The sequence below is a fragment of the Mustela putorius genome, unplaced genomic scaffold, assembly GCF_011764305.1.
Source record: "Mustela putorius furo isolate JIRA1106 unplaced genomic scaffold, ASM1176430v1.1 tig00000056_pilon_pilon_pilon, whole genome shotgun sequence".
NCBI lineage: Eukaryota > Metazoa > Chordata > Mammalia > Carnivora > Mustelidae > Mustela > Mustela putorius.
Window position 1 is genome coordinate 3,419,681 of NW_025421263.1, and position 21,199 is coordinate 3,440,879.

Consider the following 21,199-nt stretch of genomic DNA (forward strand, 5'->3'; position numbering starts at 1 on the left):
GCCAGCCAAGACGCCCTCAAAGATTCATCTTTATCATTACATTTATTTATCTGATTTTTCTCACTGCATATTTTTTCTTCTCCAAAGTAGAAGGAAAAGTTGGTATTCGTCTCTCCCACTTTTTTAGAGGATTAAGAACAAACATCTGAATGGCTAAACAATCATAAGAGCATTCCACAGGAGCTGAGGATTTATTCTTCAACAAAGATCAAAATTTGACACTGTCTTATTACCACGTAACACTTTACACATTTTTTCCTTATCCCGTTTCAATTTTATCTAGACTCAGATTCAGATTTTTATCCAGAGAACAAAGAGAGCAAAAGCAAACTTGGGGGCGCATTATGAGGTTAAAAGCACTTTTGAAAGATTTGCAGATGATATGATGGGAATTATAGAAATGTCAAGAGGTTGGCCATGGTAATTAAGATGATCATTGGAATAGGAAAGCCTCATTTGTTATGAGAGGAGTAAGTTGTCCATTGCTTATGATTTGTCTGACATAAAATACATACATAGTTGTTAGAAATGCCAACATCGAACTCTTGTTCTATTATAAAATATGTGTAACCCAACATACAATGGAGTCAAACAAAATGCTGAGCTAAAAATAAAGATGAAAATGGTGCTCTAGAAAGTTTAAACTTTTACTTCTCTTCCTTCTGGCTTTCATCTGAAGCAATAAATGTTATAGGTATGTCCAAATCACTATTAAATAATGAACATGTGCAGCAGTACAGCTAATCTCTAAATAGTTTGTCTACTGAAGGCAAAAGAAGTGTAATGCTTTCCTTCCCCATCCAGGAAAAAATGGAATTAAAGTATACTTCTTAGTGGTTACAATAAGGAGGACGTCAGGGAAGGAACAAAGGGACTACATACCGTGGTGTTCTCCCCGAGAGGGGCCTTCGGGTAGCTCTGAACAGGATGTAACTGGTGATAACCGAGAACATTCCCCACAGAGAAAGAAACCGCCACCAGTAGAGTTTTATTGTGAAGTAGAGAGGGACAACCCACATTTGCAACAGTGTCACCAGCTGTCAGAAAAATGAACAGAAAGGCTCTTTCAATGACTGAAGACCCAGAATGGCAAGTCCACCAGTAAATGATTCAGAAGCTACTCTGGGGGGGAACCACCTCTACCACCCTGTCTGTAACATGCAGCTGGCTCACTGTCCAGCTGTAAGTTCTTCTGTACATGCAAAGTTTTGAGGGACTTGGTTTGGTCATCTGAGAATTCAAATTGGAAAGAACGCCAAATAATCATTTTCTTTTACGTCTTTTTGCCTGGGTATTTTAGATGAAAGCAATTTTGGGCTTCAAAAGCTACATGACTTTGGACAAATGAGCCTCACTTGTGTTGTAAAATTGGGGGTAATAATGCCTGTCCTGTTTGCCTCTGCTGACCGAGGGAGGCTCAGACCATCACAGATAGGAAAGTGCTCTGGAAACAGTATGTAATAACATGGAGCCAAGCGACTGTTTTTCCTATCACGAGCACATGTACAAATGCACAGTGATGGCAAAGGAGAAAGTGACGTCACAGCAGCTCCTGGGAACACTTTTGTCTGCTGCCCCAGTGCATTGTGTAGGGTTAACCCTTGTGTCCCATATGTGGGATCCCCTCATCCCCTGACTATTCGATATGAAGCCCATCGTTTTGCTTCTTGCTTTGCCTTTTTAGGTATTGGTGGCTTTTCTAGGCAAGCCAAGATGAGAAGTAAACTCCTTCCTGTTCATCTGTGTGTAACTCCGTGTGGCCTATACCACTGACCCGAGTGCAAGTGACCTTAGAGGGTTAAGTTGCCTGGCCCCAATCCCATATGGCAGAAGCAGGAGGGACTGAGCTGCTGGCTTGTGGGTCAGCTTGATACTATCACCACACTGACAGGCACATTCTTTTTTTTTTTTTTTTAAAGATTTTACTTTTTGGGGCGCCTGGGTGGCTCAGTGGTTTTAGGCCTCTGCCTTCGGCTCGGGTCGTGGTCCCGGGGTCCTGGGATCGAGCCCCGCATCGGGCTCTCTGCTCAGCGGGGAGCCTGCTTCCTCCTCTCTCTCTCTGCCTGCCTCTCTGTCTACTTGTGATCTTTGTCTGTCAAATAAATAGATAAAATCTTAAAAAAGAAAAAAAAATTACTTTTTTGTTTGACAGATAGAGATCACACATAGGCAGAGAGGCAGGCAGAGAGGAGAGAGCAGGCTCCCCGTTAAGCAGAGAGCCCAATGTGGGACTCGACCTGAGGACCCTGGGATCATGACATGAGCTGAAGGCAGAGGCTTTAACCCACTGAGCCACCCAGGTGCCCCCAGGTGCATTCTTTAGATCAGGCCCAATACCAGCTATCACCTCTACTGGGAAAAGCAGACAGGCTTAAACAACAGCCATAACCTCTGATCTTTTGTTTGATTACATGCACACTAACCACCTATGATCTGCTCAGCACCAATGTAAGAGGGGGATGGCAAAGACAGTTTGTTGCATGTGAGGATGTTCATTGGTGGGCACCAGGCAATGTTCTGCTGAGGTGAATTCTGAGCCCGGGGCTTTAATTTTCCATCCTACCTTGTGAGAATGGTTATAGTGAATCCATGAGTTAGCTGCTTTATTTAGGAAATCAAGATGAATTTGGCTTTGCTTAAGGAAGTAGAATACTGGGGAACCTGGGTGGCTCAGTCGGTTAAGTGTCTGCCTTCCGTTCAGGTCATGATCCCAGGGTCCTAGGATTGAGTCCCACATTGGGCTCCTAGCGCAGCGGGGAGTCTGCTTCTTCCTCTCCCTCTGCTTGCCACTCTGCCTGCTTGTGCTCTCTTTCTATCTCTCTGTCAAATAAATAAATAAAATCTTAAAAAAAAAAAAAGGAAGTGGAATACTCTTCCTGAGGGCCAGAAACTACATACTAAGTAAGACTTGCTATACTTGAGAACTCAGCACTAGCCAACGTGACCCTCTGCTATTGATAGTAAACGTGGGAGGTGCCCTTAAAGAAAGTCACACGAGTATTTGGGTATTTTACTCCCTACAGCTGATTTTGGAGATAGTTATCTATGATAAATGACATGTTTTCTGGCTTTTTGAGTTTATTACTTCTGATATTGAAAAAGGAAATGGACATGATTTCCCTCTTTCAAAATCTGATCATCTACCTTTGCATTTTTCATCTTTGTCTTAACAGTTCGATTTGTCTTGAGCTCCCAGTGTTATATGTAGGTGATGAGTCACTGAATTCTACATTGGAAACCAACATTTCACTGTATGTTAACTAACTAGAATTTAAAAATTTGAAAAAAAACCCAATTTGATCATTTTTATATTTCCCCCATAAAAATGCTGAATTTTTAAAGAATAATGATTCAGTTCATTTTAATTCAGCAAAACTACCATACCTCTATATTTTATACTTTACATCATAAGCCAGAATAGGTTAGACTAATCCATTTCCTCAAGTCCATGGAATTATTATCATCTATAATACTTTGGAGTAATGATTGGGTTATATTTTTATGATACTAGTTCTCCTTGTGAATCAACCCATTTCTAGAAGAGCTCAAATTTCTCTTACTCGATGCCTGGGCTTAATTAGCAGTGAATAACCATGTTCAAATATATAGACATGCTACTTTTAAAAAATAGGCCTGAGAGATCAGAAATAAAAGAAAAGCAAAGAATCATCATAGCAGGAATGCAACTGTGTAATTTCTTAACTATCTTTAAAGTGTAAACCCAGTGCCATATTTTCTCAACATGCACAGGGCAAGATTAGAAATGTGCATTACGAATTCACTAATTGTAGAGGTCATTTTGAAACGAGGGCCGCATTTCGTATCAATTTAAAAGATTCTTTATCAATTTCCAGAGCAGTTCAAACTTCTCATTTTAATAGCAACTGCCACATATGAAATGTAGGAATTTGGTGCCTCATAAATAAATACACGGAATCTGTGAAATCGAGGTGCATGCTTGCAAATGAGGAGGCCTGGCAGCTGGGACACATTAATAATGCCAGAGGGGTCACCATCTGGGCACGTGCATATAAAATAAAGCTGCATTCCTGGCCAAGGGCAGCCTGTGCATCTGGATCCCATCACCAAATGTTCTCCCCACCCACATGTTGTGGCAGAAGGAATTTCCTGACGAATCAGATGCTGCCCAAAGGTACCATGCTTTTCCTTGGAGCTAGGCACATCATAAATCGGAAAAGAACAGCAAATCAAGTCAAAACAAAGATAGCTTTTTATTGGCCTAATTATATAGAATGATGATTGGATCACACAACATAAAATAGAGAAAAGGAAAGGGAGGTGGGAGAGAGAAAGAAGAGAGAGAGAGAAAGAGAGAGAGAGGAGGCAGGGAGGGAGGAAGGGGCAGAAGTAGGAAGTTATGTGATGCTCATTTCCTTTGCACTGCAAATCCCTAAGTATTTGCAGCCATTTGTCCATGTGTCTCTGTGTGTTTGTGCAGGTGGAGGTGCAGCAAGAGCAAGGAGATGCCAGAGGTAAGCAGGAAATGATCAGTAAATAAATGACTCCAGGAAATACTGCTGCTGTGATCAGTGCCAAGGCAATGAAGGAGCGTGGACATAAATCAGACAAGTAGAATGATGGAATCTTGGCATATGAAGGGCCATTAGATTTTCACTTGGTCCTTACTTCTATCTTCAAATCAATTCAGACTGTTGATTTTGCTCTTCAAATTCTTCAAGGAGATTCTGCAATGTTATGTATGTATGAAACTGTATCTATTTGTGTGTTGCCTCATTTAAAAAAGATTCAAGGAGGCAGAAGGCTTTACTGGTATGGTAATATGTTCTAGTGTTTCACAGCTATTAATAGGCAGGAAGTTGATTTAAATAGAGCAATATTTCAATCTGTGGCAAATTATTTGCCTGTGTGTGGAGGCAAATTAACAGTGTATCTGAAGTCCAAGTTCTGTGTATGTAGTCATCAGGCCTTCTAGTGATCTGAAGGGAAGTACAAGTATTCATTTTTGGCCCCTTCCCCTATTTCCTGCAGATATGAAAAGTAGGATATATAAAAGGAGGTGGAGAGGGTGGTGTGGAATGAGATTTTATTTTTTAATTAAATGCTGTTTAAAAAATGCTGTTAAAAGCATTTGGAAATAATTTAACTTTGAAGTTCTGCCAAGTCCACACCATATCAACACTATAAGTTGAAAAGAGCAAAATTCAAATATCCAGATGCTCTATCTTGTACTAAAACTGTGACTATTTGGAAACATCCAGGTATTTAGTAGTATTCCAAACAAAATAAGAATTTTCCACTTCTCACCTACTTTCTCTCTTCACTTTTTGACATCACACAGGAGCAGTTAATGTTCTATTTTTAAATGTTGTTTTCTAAATAACATGTTTCCTTTGATCTAGGTATTTATAATAAGCTGCTCTGACACACATACAGTTCCTACAGACCATGGAACAGAATCTAAGACAAACCAAACAGTCACTTCAGAAGCTAGACATTTCTTAAAAGTTGTAATCTGAAAATGTTTCCAGCATTTTAGATTAGTCCCCTCCCCCCTGAAATCCAAATTGTTCATGAAATGATGTGAAACTAATACTATTTTATATGTCGTAGATAATACCTTCAAGGTGTAAATAAATAATAAGTGACCTGGCTCCCACCATGTGCCATTTATTTCTTAATTGTTCCCTTCCAGGATACATATGGAGCAGTAAGGGGTTTGCCATACTCCCATGGGACACTTTTTATCAGTTGCTCATGTGCAATTCCCACTGCCTTACTGGTATAGACTCCTCTGATTTCCAAAGGGACTTAGAGCAGCACCTTTCCCCCCTAATTCCCTTCAGTGAAGTAGTTTCATACATTTGTAATGTCACCATCTGTATTTCCTGGGAATTCTCCAATCTCCTAAATGGAATTTTTAAAAAATTGGCATGCCTTAACTTCCGCTCGGTGTCCTGTACTGTTCAGTGGGATTTGACAAATGCATACAATTTTGTATCCACAATAACAGTATAATACAGGTCAATATTATGGCCCTAAAGTCCTCATTTTACTTGTTTGTCCTTCTCTCTTCCCTCCTTGAGCCACTGATAGCCAATGGTCATATTATGATCATGCCAATGATCATTTTCTCAGAATGTATTGCTGGAATCCTACAGCAGGCAGCCTTTTCAGATCAGCTTGTTTAACCAAGTTTCTTTCATGTCCTTTCATGGCTTGATAGCCTCTATCCTTTTACTGCAGACTAACACTCCATTGTATAAATATACCACAATTTATTCCAATTTTAAAGGACAGTTTGGTTATTTCCAGTTTTGGGTAATTATGAATAAAGGCACTATTAAATATTTGCATGCAGGTTTTTGTGTCAATGTAGACTTTCATTTCCACTGGGTAAACACCTAGTAGTGTGATTGCTGGATCACGTAGGAAGACTATGCTTTTTGGGAAACTGCCCAAGGGACTTCCAGAGTGGCTTTAGAATTTTGAATTCCCACCAAGATTTCCTGCTTTCTGCATCCTCATCAGCATTTAGCATTGTCAGTTTCTTTGGATCCTAATCATTCTAATATGTATGTATTAGTATCTTATTATTGTTTTAATTTTCAGTTTCCTAATAACATATGCTGATGAACTACTTTTCATATGTTTATTTGCCATTTGTATATTTCCTTGATGAGCTCTCTTTTCAGATCTTTTGGCATTTAGCTTATTTTCTTATCATTGGGTTTTAAGCATATTTGGGGTAACTGTCCTGGGATGGATGTTCGTTTTGCAGTTATTTTCTCCCCTTCTGCGACTTGTCTTTTCATTCTCTTTATAGTATCTCTCACAGAGCAGTTTAATTGCTATAAAATCCAACCTACCAATATTTTCTTTCATGTATCATGCTTTTGGTGTTCTAAATTCATCAAGATTTTGCCCCCATGTTATCTTCTAGAAGTTTATAGTTTTGCACTTTACATTTAGAACTGTGATCTACTTTGAGTTAATTTAACGTTTTAAAAGATTTTATTTATTTATTTGTCAGAGAGAAAGAGAGAGAGAGAGCATAAGCAGGGGGAGCAGCATGCAGAGGGAGAGGCAGTTTCCCTGCCAAGCAAGGAGCCTGACGCGGGGCTCGATTCCAGGACCCCAGGATCATAATTTGAGCCGAAGGCAGATGCTTATCCAATTGAGCCACCCAGTCATCCCAAGTTAATTTTAGTGAAATATATGTTCCAGATTTTTCTATCTCTCTTTTTTTTTTTTTTTGGCATATGCGTGTCCAGTTGTTCCAGCACCATTTGTTAGAAAGATTATTTTTTCATTGAATTATCTTTGCCCCTTTGTCATGGATTAGTTGACTGTATTTGTGTGGGTCTATTTATGCGCTCTCTGCTCCAGTCCATTGATCTAAATGTCTTCTCTTTCACAAATGTCACACTGTATTGATTACTTTAGCTTTACAATAAGTCTTGAAGTTAAGTAGTGTCAATCCTCCAACATTGTTTTCTTCAGTGTTCTGTTGCCTATTCTGGGTCTTTTACCTTTCCATATAAAATGCAGATTTAGTTTGTTGATATTCACAAAATAGCTTGCTATGATTTTTTTATTGGGATCGTATTGAATCTATAGATCAATATCTTAACGATATCAAATCTTCCAATCCATGAATATGGATTATCTTTCCATTTATTTTAGGTCTCCTGTTTTTATATATACATCTTATACATATTTTGTCAGATTTATACCTAAATATTCCTTTTTTGAGTTCCATTGTAAATGGTATTGTGTTTTGATTTCAAATTCCAGTTGTTCATTGCTAGAATATAAGAAAGCAATAGACATATATATTGACCTTATATCCCGCAACTTTTTTATAATCAGTTATTAGTTTCAGTGTTGTTTTTGTTGTTGTTGATTCTTTGGAGTTTTCTACAGAAGTCATGTCATCTACAAACAAAGATGCTTTTATTTCTTCCTTCCCAATCTGTATTTATCTGCCCCCCCCCTTTTCCTGTCTTATTGCAGTAGCTAAGACGTGCAATTCAGATAGATTTTCTTGTATTCTTCCTTATCTTAAGGGGAAAGCAACCTGTTTCTCATCATTAAGTGTAATGCTAGCTGTAAGTTTTTTTTTTTTTTTAAAGATTTTATTTATTTGACAGAGATCACAAGTAGGCAGAGAGGCAGGCAGAGAGAGAGGAGGAAGCAGGCTCCCTGCTGAGCAGAGAGCCTGATGAGGGGCTCAATCCTAGGACCCCAGGATCAAAACCCACTGAGTCACCCAGGCGCCCCATGTAGGTTTTTTTTTAATAGATATTCTTCATCAATTTGAGGAAGTTCTCTATTTCTAGGTTGCTGATAATTTTTATATGAATGGGTGTTGGACCCTGTCAAATGCTTTTTTCTACATCTATTAACATGATCATAGACTTTTTTTCTTCTTCAGCATCATAATGTGATTGATTACATAAATTCGTTTGTAATTTCTGAACCAACCTTACATATCTGGAGTAAATCCCATTTGGCCATAGTGTATAATTCCTTTTATACATTGTTTAATTTGATTTGCTAGTATTTTGTGGGGGATTTTTACATTTGTGTTCATGAGAGATATTGGTATGATTTCTCCTTTTTGTAATATCTTCATCAGATTTTGGTATTAGGGTAATGCTGGCCTCAAAGAATGAGTTCTGATGTGTTCCCTCTACTTTTACTTTTCGGAAGATTGTAAAGAATTCTTCCTTAAACGTTTTGTAGAATTCACAATTGAAATCATCTGGGCTTGGTGCTTCTTTATTAGAAAGATACTAATTCTTGACTCAAAAAAATTTTTTGGGGGTGCCTGGGTGGCTCAGTGGGTTAAGGCTTCTGCCTTCGGCTCAGGTCATGGTCTCAGGGTCCTGGGATCGGGCCCCACATCGGGCTCTCTGCTCGGGGGGCAGCCTGCTTCCCCTTCTCTCTCTGCCTGCCTCTCTGCCTACTGTGATCTCTGTCAAAATAAATAAATAAAATTTAAATTTTTTTTTTTTAGAAAGAGCAGAGTTCGGTGGGGAAGAGGGAGAGAGAGAGTCTTAAGCAGGCTACAGGCCCAGTGCAGGGCCTGATGCGGGGCTTAATCTCACAGGCCTGAAAGCATGGCCTGAGCTAAAATCAAGAGTCCAATGCTTAACAGACTGAGCCACCTGGGTGCCTTGACTCAGGGTTTAAAAATAGATATCCACCAGAGGCAGGAAGTATGGGGAGGGTTAAATGGGTTATGGTGGTCAAAAGGTATAAATCTTCAAACTTCAAGTTATAAGATTAAATAAGTCTTGGGGATGTAATGTATACCATGGTGACTACAGTTAACAATAATATGTATTTGAAAGTTGCTAAGAGAGATCTTGAAAGTTCTCATCACACACACAAAATTATAACTATGTGTAGTGACAGATGTTAACTAAATTTACTGTGGTAATAACTTCATGTCATATGCATAGATCAAATCATGAAGTTGCACACCTCACCTAAAATTAATGCAGTGTTATATATCAATTATATCTGAGGAAAAATAGATATAGGCCTATCAGATTATTCATTTCTTCTTGTGTGAGTTTTGGTATCGTTTATGTTTTTTGAAGAATCAGTCTATTCTATTTAGGTTATCCAGATTTGTGGGCATATAGCTATTCATAATAGTCCATTATTTTTTTTTATGTCCATAGGATCAATAATGATGACCCCTCTTTCTTTTCTGATATTAGTAATTTGTGTTTTATTATTTTTCTTAGTTTGCTGGCTAGAGCTCTACCAAATTTACTGACCTTTAAAAAAAACAGTTTTTGCTTTCATTTAGTTTCTCTATTGGTTTTCTGTTTTTAATTAAATTTTTGCCCTAATTTTTATTATTTCTTTTCCCTAATTTTTATTATTTGTTCTCCCTGCTTTAAGTTTACATTACTCCTTTCTTTCATTTCCTAAAGTAGATGCTTAATTGATTTTAGATCTTTCTTCTTTTCTAATACATGAATTCAATGTTATAAATTTCCCTCTAAGCACTGCTTTAACTTTATCCCACAAATTTTGATATGTTGTATTTTTGTTTTCACTTAGTTAAAATTATTTTTTAGTTTCTCTTGAGTCCTTCTCTTTGTCTCATGTGTTGTTTAATCTCTAAATATCTCAGGATTTTCCCAGCTATCTTTCTATTATTGATTTCTAATTTAATTTTTGTGGTCTGAGTGTATACTTTGTATACTTAAATTCTTTAAAAAATTTTTGGTGTGTTTTATGTCCTAAATGTGGTCTATCTTGGTGAATGTTTTAAGTGAGCTTGAGAAGAATGTGTTGTTGGATGAAGTATTCTATAAATATCAATTAGGACAGATCGATGAACTCTATCCTTGCCAATTTTCAGATCAACTCTATCCTTGCCAATTTTCTGCCTTCTTGCTCTATCAACTGCTGAAGGAAGCTGCTGATCCAACTAAGCAGTGGATTTGTCAATTTCTCCTTGTAGTTCAATTAGTTTTTGCCTTGTATATTTTGATGTTCTCTTGTTAGGTATATGCACATTAAAAATCGTTATCCCCTTTTAAATAACTGACTCTTTTATCATTATGTATTGCCCCTTTTTTCTCCCTGATGGTTACATCTGTATTCTTATGAGTTTCTTGTCAACAGTATATAATTGGGTCTTATTTTTAGTTTTCATTTGTTTTATTTTTTATTCACAGTGACAATCTCTTTTAATTGATGTATTTAGCCTATGTACATTTGAAGGGACTATTGATATAGTCGAATTACTATCTATTATATTTGTAACTGTGTTCTGTTCATTGCACATTTTTTTTTCTTTCTTTTCCTCTCTGCCCCACCCCCTTTTTTAGGCTCTCTGGCTTTAAGTGAGAATTTTATGATTCCATTTTCTCTCCTCTCTTAGTATATGTATTTTTTAAGAAAGAGAGAGAGAGAGCGAGAGAGCGAGCACAGGCATGAATGCACACAAGTGGAGCTAGGGAGAGGGGTAGAGGGAGAGGGAAAAAAAGAATCCTCTTTTTTTTTTTTTTTTTTTTTTTTGGGAAAGAGAATCTTAAGCAGGTTCCATGCCAGCACAGAGCCCAGCACAGGGATCAATCTCGTGACTGAGATCATGACCTTGGCCAAAGTCGAGAGTTGAATGCTTAACTGACTGAGCCTCCCAGGTACTCTAATTACATATTTTTAAAAAAGTGTTTCAGTGGTTGCCCTAGAGTTTGCAATATACATTTACAACTAATCAAAGTCCGTTCTCAAATTATACTATTCTGTTTCACTGGTAGTGCAAGTATCTTATAACACAGAAATCCCAACTCCTCCCTCATGTTTCTTCTAACATTGCTGTCATTCATGTCATTTACCCATATACTACAATCAACCAGTACAGTAAACCCTTGAACAACATTGATTTGAACTGCACGGGTCTGCTTATATGTGGATTTTTTGACAGTACCATATCATAAATGTATTTTGTCCTCCTTATAATTTTCTTAATAACATTTTTCTTTCTTTAGTTTACTTTATTGTAAGAATACAGTATATAACATATAACATATCAAATATGTGTCAACTGACTATGTTAATGGTAAGGCTTCTGGTCAACAGTAGGCTATTTAGTAGTTAAGTTCTTGGGAAGTCAGAAGTTATACACAGATTTTCAACTATGTGGGGGTTCAGCATCCTGAACCCTTCTGTTGTTCAAGGGTCAATTGTACATTGTTACAATTACTACTTTGAACAAATAGTTATCTATTTGGTCAGTTAAGAATAAGAAGTATCTTATTTTATCTTCATTTATTCCTTTCTGACACTCTATTTCTTTATGTAGACTTGAGTTTCTGACATATATAGTTTTCTGTCTTTCTGAAGAACTTCTTTTAACATTTCTTGCAGTCAAGTCTATTAATGAATTACCCCATTTTTTTTGTTTATCTGAGAGAGAAATTATTTTACTTCCACTTTTGAAAGATAATTTCTCTGGGTATAGAAATATACGTTGGTGGATTTGGAAAAGGATTCTTTTATTAGTAAACTGCTTTTATAATGTATGGCTAAATTTGTGAAACTGTTTTATATACATCAATTTCTCTTGAATGCACTCAGAGTCAACTAATGGTACTGAACACTCACTATATATCAGTTACCAAGCTAGAAGTTCTCACAGGAAAATGTTTCTGAATCACAATAACTTTGGAGACAGGTTCCTTTCTTCAGTAGTTCCATTTTGCAGATTAGGAAACCATGGTTCAGAGATATTTAAGGAACTCATCCTTGATATGAAACAAACAAACAAACAAACAACCTAGTGAGGTTGGATTCTAGTCTCTACTCTGCAACTAATTAGTTACACAAACTTGACTAGGTTATTTAATCTCTCTGAACTATAATTCACAAAAGAAATAAAAAATAATTATCTCCCAGGGTAACTTAATGTATAAAAAGCTCACTATCACAACTATAACAGTAACAGTAATTTGTATATAAATTTTTGTATTTAGTAATTTATATCTAATAGTAATTATAATTAACATGTTACAAATATTAATATATTACTAGTATACTGATGGAGATTACAAAGTTAAATCCTCATATATGGCCCCTTGTAAAAAAGAGCCAGGAACTCATGAATCTTGTAACTGTGTTCAAAGCTCTCTGTAGCTCTGCTAGGTGTCACATAATCTTAGGTGCCAAGAGAAGCAATTTAAAAGTTAGGGTCTCCCTGGATGGTAAGGTTGTTCAGGTCAGCATTTGTGGAAACATGACCATATCAAATTCCATCCCAAAGTTGAGAAGTATGTCAGGCAAAGGGATTTTTTTGATACAGTTCACGCAGGGTACGGTAAGAATGCTGAAAACTGGTGCTAGTATCAGCTACTGTTGCTCTGGAAATCATTTCCAGATTCAGGACTTTCAGGTACCACCAAGAGTTCCTGAAATGGCTGTGTTCTGATGCCTGGATCTGGCACTGAACCCTTAAGAATTGCAAAGTATGGGGTAAATCTAAGGCAGTAATATGGGAAAGATCAGCCTCACATGCTGGCTCTCACTTTGAGCCAAAATTATCAACAGAGACATGCAGGGGAAAGGGACTGCTCCACCCATTCCTTTGGGACATGCAATAATAGATATAGATGGACTGATGGGCAAAGAAGTACAAAATATTCTAGAAGCCAAGCATGTCTATGAGCTCATCTAGGAGAGTCCCAAAGGGCCATCATGAGACCCAAATAGTCCTTGACCACTGTGGGGTATCTTTATCTAGGCTCCTGGCTTTGCCAGGCAGAATCACTCTACGAGAGGCTCCTATCACAGGCATCTGGTCACCTACAAGGGGTTCTCAGAGCCCCTCTGGGTAACCATAAAATAGAGGAATTGTGTGATAGAAGAACACAGAAGTAGCAACCTTGGAGAGCAGAAGTTGGGGGATTAAGGGAGTCTAGTTGTTGGTGAGGGATGGGGTGCAAGCAAAAGTAACAAGCCCGGAAAGTTATTTCAGGCAGCACAACTTGTGGCGGTGAGCGGCAGGAAACAATTTGGGAAGGCCAATCCAGCTACCCAACACTTTTTAAGCTCAGGGATGTCTACTTGGTGCCAGTGTGGCCTGAATCATCAAGGGTTTGAACCTCCAAAGGCAACAAGTCCTTCAAGTGGCCTCTGATTCATGGGCTGATCTGTCTGTGGCTAGGTAGAACCAGTGTGTGAGCCTGACATTGACTAGTGTTGTGAAATACCTCTTCAGAGAATTGACAGAGGGGCAATTTCTCCAAATATAAGACAGGGACAAATTATTCTTGGCATAAACTACCTCGAAAATCATCAAATAAAAATGGTGGAGGAGTAGTGGGACATAGTGCAGGTCAGCTGGCTCACGAGGCATTTTCTTTTCAGGAGGCTTTCTATGTAAAATTTACACCAGAGTTGTCATGGAAACTGAGCATGTTTTGAAATATCTAATCCAGAGATCATTATCAGTTATAAGGGAATAATGAAATAGGGCTATGAATGGTTTCCTTAGGAATCCAGTTTTCTTCTTACTTAAGGACTCGAGAAATTCTGAATATTAGGTTATTTCCATTTTGCAGATGAGAAAACCATCGTTGTTTTATTTAAGAAGCTTTTCTTTGACATGAGTGAATAACTTATGAAGTTTTATTCCAGTCTTTTTCTTTTAAAAACAATTTGTTCAAGTATTATATAGAGGATGTTTATTTTAATTGACAAGACAGTGGTACATAGCAGAAAATTAGTGTGTTTGCTTAAACAACAAAAAGACAAGATTTCCCTTTCTAAATAAAATGTGTAACTTGTCTAAACTTAAACATTCTACAGAATTAAAAAGAATCCCTTTTGACCCTGTGCTACACAGGGAATAATTTCTATAATGGGTAAAAATAAAAAACAATATAATATTGGTCTAAGCCAGCACTTCATATGTCACAGACAAGTTTTCTTATATAATGACCAGTCTAAGACCCACAACCAGGTGAAGTGTTAAATGAGGATCTTCTTTCTTTGCAACATACTCAAGTCTAAATGATTGGTTCTCAAATGTGGTCTCTGGCCAAAAGCATCAGCATAACCTGGGAACTTGTCAGACGCGCAAATTCTTGGGCTCCTATTGAATCAGAGACTTTGGGGGTGAAACCTAGGAATCTGATTGACAGTCTGATTCACCTCTCCAGGTGATTCTGATGCACCTTAAGATTTGAGAACCACTGCTGGAAACATTACAATGGCAAGATCTCAGGCTATGATCCTGAGGCCCCAAGATGGTAAGGTTCTCATGGACATGCTCAAGTGGGATTGGTCTTTGCCAACGGGATCATGCTTTGTGTTGCTGAGGTCAGTATAACATTTGCATTAACCCATTTTCATGGATACACCAACTATTGATGCCAGCTGAGTTTATGGCTAATTAAACAAAGTTAGCCTCAATCTTTTGTTGCTGTAGTTCCTAATCTGCCTTTTCCTAGGCCACTTGCAGAAGTTGATCATGCTAAAGGAAAACTAATTCATTTAAACCAAAGTTTCTTAGTCTTGTCATGAGTGACAGGAGCTGTCCTCTGCATGTTTAGTGGCATCTGTGGCCTCTACCCACCAGATGCCAGAAGCATCTCCCATCCGCCTCTCCCCTCCCACTAAGGCGTGACAACTGAAAATGTTTCCAGATGTTGCCATGTAACTCCTGGGGGCAAGACTGCACCCTGTTGAGGGCCACTGACTTAAACCAAAGGGTTTCCTTCAAAGCAGTGAGAAAGGAAGGATGCAGCAGGAAGAGGAGCAGGCTTCCAGAGGCCCCTGGGGGCAACTCACGTTGTAGGACCGGCCATGCCTTTGTCTCCACTGTACCAGCACTATCTGGGCGATGACCAGGGTGCAGAGGAAGATCAAGATCATCTCCACGTGCATGGACTCATGGCCCCGGTGCATCTTGTGTATCCTCTCCTGCTGCAGGCTGGAACCAGCAAATGATGTCATCTGAAAAAGGCTTCAACCCTTGCACTGCACATTTAGGGGAACAAAATGTCTGGGCTCATGGAAAGCAACTGGAGATTTCAAATGTAGGGGGTTTTAAGTTTGAGTACAGTTTTCCTAAGGTTTTCTTGGTTTTGCCTTTTCTCTCAGGCTTGAGGAGGGGCAGCAGAGAGGAGGAGTCTGAGTTCATTAGGAAAACCAATTCCTCTCAGCCCTTAGCTAGCCTGTGTGGTTTGGGCTTCAGCCTTGTCCTTTCAAGAGAAATGATGGGGCCAAGAAAGTCACTGATGGGCTCTGGAAAGACCTGGGTGCCAGTCCCCACTCTGGCACACTATCGTCATACAGACTCACAGAAGTCACTCATCCCTTCTGCACCGCGGTATCCTCCTTTGCAGACTTAAAATCGTCATCCCTCTGTACCTCACAGGATTGTTCTAAAACTCTAAAGCCCATGTTATTTGTTCTTAAATGAGGAATAATAATGATTATCAGGTTAAATCATATAAAATTGCCATTTCTGAAATTCAAAACAGTAAAATAGTGGTAATTCCAAGTAACTTTAAATATTCTTAAGTAAAAGGATATACCGCACATGATACCGATGAAGAGAAACTTATCCAAAGGACTCCAGAAAACTCCTCAGTGAGCTGTGTACATTTTTTTTTCATTATAAGGAGAAAGAAGCAGCCCATGTATTACCTTAAGCAAGTACAAACATTCAGTTGATGGCTGAATGTCTCAGTTTTTAGATGAACTCTTGGCTTTGCATAAAGGTAGAGAAAACATGATTATAGTACATCATCTGGTTTAACTTCCCATAGTGGAAGTAGCTTCGGAGGAAACCTAGAGCAGTGGTTCTTGTTGTTGGCTGTAAACTGAAAATCACTGGGGAGCTTTTAAAAGTCCCAAGGTCTAAGCTGTGACCAGATCAATTAAATGACTGTTTTTGTGCCTTACATGGGCTAAACCGTGCTCACCCCTGTTCATATGCTCAAGTCCTACCCCCCAGTTCCTCAGAAGGTGACTGTATTTGGAGATAGGAACTTTAAGGAGTTAGCTAAGGTTCAATGCTGTCCATGAATGGGCCCCAATCCAATCGGACTGGTGTCCATCTAAGAAGATTTTTATATATAAACTCCCATGGAGGGAAGAGTGTAAGGCAGCTGCAAGCCAAGAAGGGTTGGGAGAAACCAGACCTGCCAATACCATAACCTTTGACTTCTTATCCCCAGAACCATGAGAAACGAAATTTTTGTCATTTAAGCCACCAGGGCTGTGGTACTTGTTATCGCAGTTCAACTTCCACATGCGATTTTCAGGTGCAGCCAAGATTGAGAACCACTGGGTTAGAGGAAGAGAGAGCAGTCCAGGGTCAGGATTAGGGAAAATGGGAAAATTGTGAATGCTGCCAATCAAGTACTTTATAAATAGTGGTTAGCATTACCTTTCGCTCTGGATGGGGCAGCATCAGTCACGAAATCTCTTGAAGTTTCACTTATGACTGGACATAGTCTGCACTTGCTGTACTGATCAGAAAACACTGCAGGGTACTATTCTGTGCTGTGAGACTGTGACCTTTTAAAGGCACTCACTGGGTATGTGGGCTGGGTTTTCCCCCTTTACCAGTAATTTCCACCACTACTCTGAAGAGTGAAGTACCAAGTGCTTCTGAAAAGGGCACTGAGGGTGCCCCCTGCTGGAGAATGTGTAGCAATGAGCCTGCAGAGCCCATTAAATACCGCCCGAGTTCTCCTTTGAGATGGAATCTTAGAACCTGGATGCTGGGAGGCACATTAGATGTACCTACACCCCTACCTTTATCAAATGAAGAAGCTAAAGTCCCTATCAGGTAAGCAACCTTAAAAAATTACATTGTTAATAGTCTCTGTGTCGGAAGCTGAGCTTAAGAAACTCATTAAAAAATACACTTGTTCCTTTGAAGAAATGGGAAGTGAAGAAAAATTAAAGGGTACAAGCACTTACAGTTTTTATAGCCCCCAATCCAAAGTAACTATTTAATATTCTACTTGGTGAACAGACTTTCAACTTTGGGCAGGGAGACAGAAAAGTGACTTTATAATTGGTCTAAAATAGGGCTTGCATAGACATAAACCATGCTTTATGACATGCATCGACTTTGTGTATATATAATGAAAACCTATCTTAAATGGTTAACCTGTATAGAATTACTTTGGAAAGTATAAAGTAGTGTGCAAATATAATAAGTATTTCCTGTTTTGATTAGGAATACATTCATCATTGATTACCATAATGCAAAAAAAGGAAGAACTTTTCATTTTTATTTTATTTCTTTTGGTGCCCACAGGGCCCTAATGGCCCTACAGTAAGTACTAGAACACAGGTGAAACAGCATATATAAAAAACCAGATGCATCATATGCCTAAAGTAAATACTAACTTGACATTGCCCTATTTTGAAGGACATACAAATCCAGTTTTGGGGGACTATGTGGGGCACACTGTAGGAAACAGAAGAAATCCAAGTGGTTCAAGTTCATCCTATTAGTGCACATGCATGCTGTGCTAACCGACCTTCTGTAGCCTGAGACATTTACAAATAAATCATAGTTTCATTTAATTTCTCCAACTGTTAAGGTGGAGATGGAATTTTTAGATAACAGCTATAAAAAAAGAAAAAAGACTCATTACTTACTTCCACTCATCATCTGCAGAAAGCTTTGTGTGAGAGATCTGAAAAAAAAAAAGAGCCCTTTTCAGAATTTGTTTTTCTTTCCAGCTTGTAATGTACAGAGGGAAAAAATGAATACAATGATAATGATGAAGATGATGATGATGATGATATTTTCAGAGACATCTCTTTTCTAGTAGTAGTTCCCTTATTTTACAATATTTTTCTCTAGGGTGAAGTCTACTTTTTGACATTTTTTTCTGGTATGTTACTAGGCAGGCCCATTCAATATCTTACAAGCATTTATTTTGGAAACTAAAGTGACACTAAAATTCATCTGGAAAAATAAGCATATAAGGATGGCCAGGAAAACTCAGAAGAGTAAATACCGGAGTAGTGGCCTACCAGACACTGAAATACATAATAAAGCCACAGAAATTAACTTTCTATTACTGGTCTAGGACTAGGAAGATAGATGAGTGGACAGAACACAGACAGCATCCAGGAACAGACCCAAGTACATATGATAAATGAATCACTTCAAATCAGTGAGGAACAAAAACGGATTGTTCAATGAATGTTGCTGAGACAAGTGGTTTTGGAAAAAAATATAGAGCTGTATCCAAACCCCATCTCAAAATAAAGTCCATGTGGATCAAATATTTAATTGTAAAAAAGAAATTCTTGGGGCACCTGGTGGCTCAGTTGGTTATACATCTCTTTTCAGCTCAGGTCATGATCCCAGGGTCTTGGGATTAAGCCCCATATCAGACTCCCTGATCAGTGGGAAGTCTGTTTCTCTCTCTGCTCCTCCCCTGCTCATTATTCTCTCTCTCTCAAACAAATAAATAAATCTAAAAAAAAAAAAGTCTTAAAAGCACTAGAAGAAAATATGGTAAATGTTTTAATAATCTACTACTTTGTAGTAGACAAAGTATTTCCAAGTATGAGGTAGAGACCTGAAATTGTAAAGTTAAAAAAAGCAACAGATTTTTTTTTCTAGGCAGAATGAAAGTTGGAGCTTTATTTTGAGGATGACGGTGGTTAGCCAGGAGGAGCTCAGGATCAGAGCCTTGCCTAAAGGGATGGTGGAAAACTTGTGGGACTTTGGGGAATTTGGTTGGACCAGAGACCAGGTTGGGGTCACAAAGACAGCCTCAGGGGTTCCACTGAGAGGGCTAGTTGAATCTACAGACTTCAGGGTCCCCAGCACCACCTTCTCTTAGGGACAGTGAGGTGGCTGCCTGGGCTAAGGGACAGGCAGGCAGAGATAGTAGAGGAAAGGGTACAACCCTTCACCCCACATCCAGGGTGGCAGGAGGGAATGGGGCACAACCACTTTATTACTGTGGGCAGAGAACCTAGGGTGCTAGGTGAGATAAACGGGGTTGGATGCGAGGTGGTCTCTGCATTCTTCTGCTTCTGAATTTACCCCACCCCCCAGAAGGGCTGAGGGTGAGAGGGGGCATCCGTGGCATTGGGAAAGATAACACCCTATGAGCACTGGAATCTTCTGGGAGCACGAGAACCCCAATGCCCTGGTGTTGAGCGCCCCCTCCCCCACTGGGAGGGTCTACCACCAGTTCCTGAGAACAGTTGAAGGTTGTTGCCTCTGGAGAGTGGGAAATCAGGAATGGGAAAGGGTAGAGTGGTGACAAGGGTTCCATTGTTTTTTTGTTGTTGTTGTTTAAGTGCTGTAGAACTATTTGACTGCTTAAAATGTGGATGTCCATAATTTTAATACAAATTAACATTAAAAAGAAAAAAAAAGTAAGATGATAAGGGGGAAAATGTCTAGCAGCTAGTGCCGAAAATGGCTTCCTCCTGCCCTTCAGATGCATTGTATACATTAAGACAGTTTCTCTGAACAGATTAGGTTAGGTATGGCAAAATTTTAAGTGTTCGCTTACCCTATGTAGAATAGTCTAGGAATATTCTCTCACAAAATAAGGTGAAAAATGCACAGGGAAAGATGACATAGGTGTTTGCATAGTTTTATTTATAATATTGAGAAATTGGCAACAATCTATGTGTCAACCCATGTGGGACTGGTTAATGAGTTCTGATATAATAAAGAAAATCTATTGGGTCTTTAAAATGATTGTTCAGATCTATATTTCTTGACACAGAAGTATCTCCATGACATATTGTTAAGAGAAAAAGCATGCTTTAGAAATGGTTGTATATACTGTAAACCTATTAATGTAAATACAGAGTTGCACTGAATCAACAAACATCCAAAAGAAAGCGGTGTCCAGAATGGTCACCAAAGTCCTAATAGGAATGATCTATGAGTGCTGATGTCTGCTGGCATACTTACTCCTTTTTTATACTTATTTTTTTATAATCTGTATGAACATATGTCACCTAAATGAAGAAGTCATTTTGAATCTGCTTCTCCTTTCTCCTTCTCGTCTGTCATTGCCAAATCCTTTTTTCCCTGCTAGCACATCCTTATTTATCTCTCCTCCCCTTTTTGTTAACTTCTGAGCTTCAGATTCTTCTACCCAAGTGCCTTTTACAGATTTCCACTTGGATGTCCCCCAGACACACAAACTCAACCTGACCCAGACTGAACATATTTGTTTCCCCCAACCTACTTCCATTTCAGTTCCCCCTCTCACTCAGCAACTCCATATCCCATCTATCCAATCATTCAAAACACAGATATGGGGCACCACTCTCGACCCTAACCCTCCACCACCAACCCAGTACCCTCCTGCTGACCTTACAAAAATACCTGGCAACCCACTTCTTTCCACCTCAATGGCCTCTGTGCCAACAATTTTCTTCATTCATCCAACCAGTATCTATTTACTACCTCCTGGGTGCCACACACTGGGATAGGACCTGGCATATGATAAAGGTGAGTAAGACAGAAAAGGCTCCTGTTCTCATGAATTAAGCCTTGTGTTCTAGAGAAAGTATGGACAATAAGCAAGTAAGGAGAACAATGACCTAATGTGGTAAATTCTATGAAGAAACAAAATTTAGTGTGTGGTAAAGAGCCAGAACAGGAAGGGGCTCTTACTCTTTAGACTGCCTGGCAAGGGAAGGCCTCCAGCCTGGTGTGCAGTGTTCCCTCCCC

At 38.9% G+C, this 21,199-nt stretch overlaps 1 protein-coding gene across 2 annotated transcripts in view; it reads right to left on the reverse strand.

Moving 5' to 3' along the window:
* Nucleotides 1-21,199, reverse strand: part of RNF175 (ring finger protein 175) — a 44,318-nt gene that overhangs the window by 19,611 nt on the left and 3,508 nt on the right. For both annotated transcript variants that reach the window (XM_004772001.3, XM_045083439.1), the window contains exons 2-4: nucleotides 18,136-18,173; nucleotides 15,301-15,442; nucleotides 883-1,037 (exon numbers count right to left, since the gene is read on the reverse strand). In XM_004772001.3, the coding sequence (XP_004772058.1) occupies nucleotides 883-1,037; nucleotides 15,301-15,442; nucleotides 18,136-18,173 (335 nt within the window). The remainder of the gene's footprint in view (nucleotides 1-882; nucleotides 1,038-15,300; nucleotides 15,443-18,135; nucleotides 18,174-21,199) is intronic.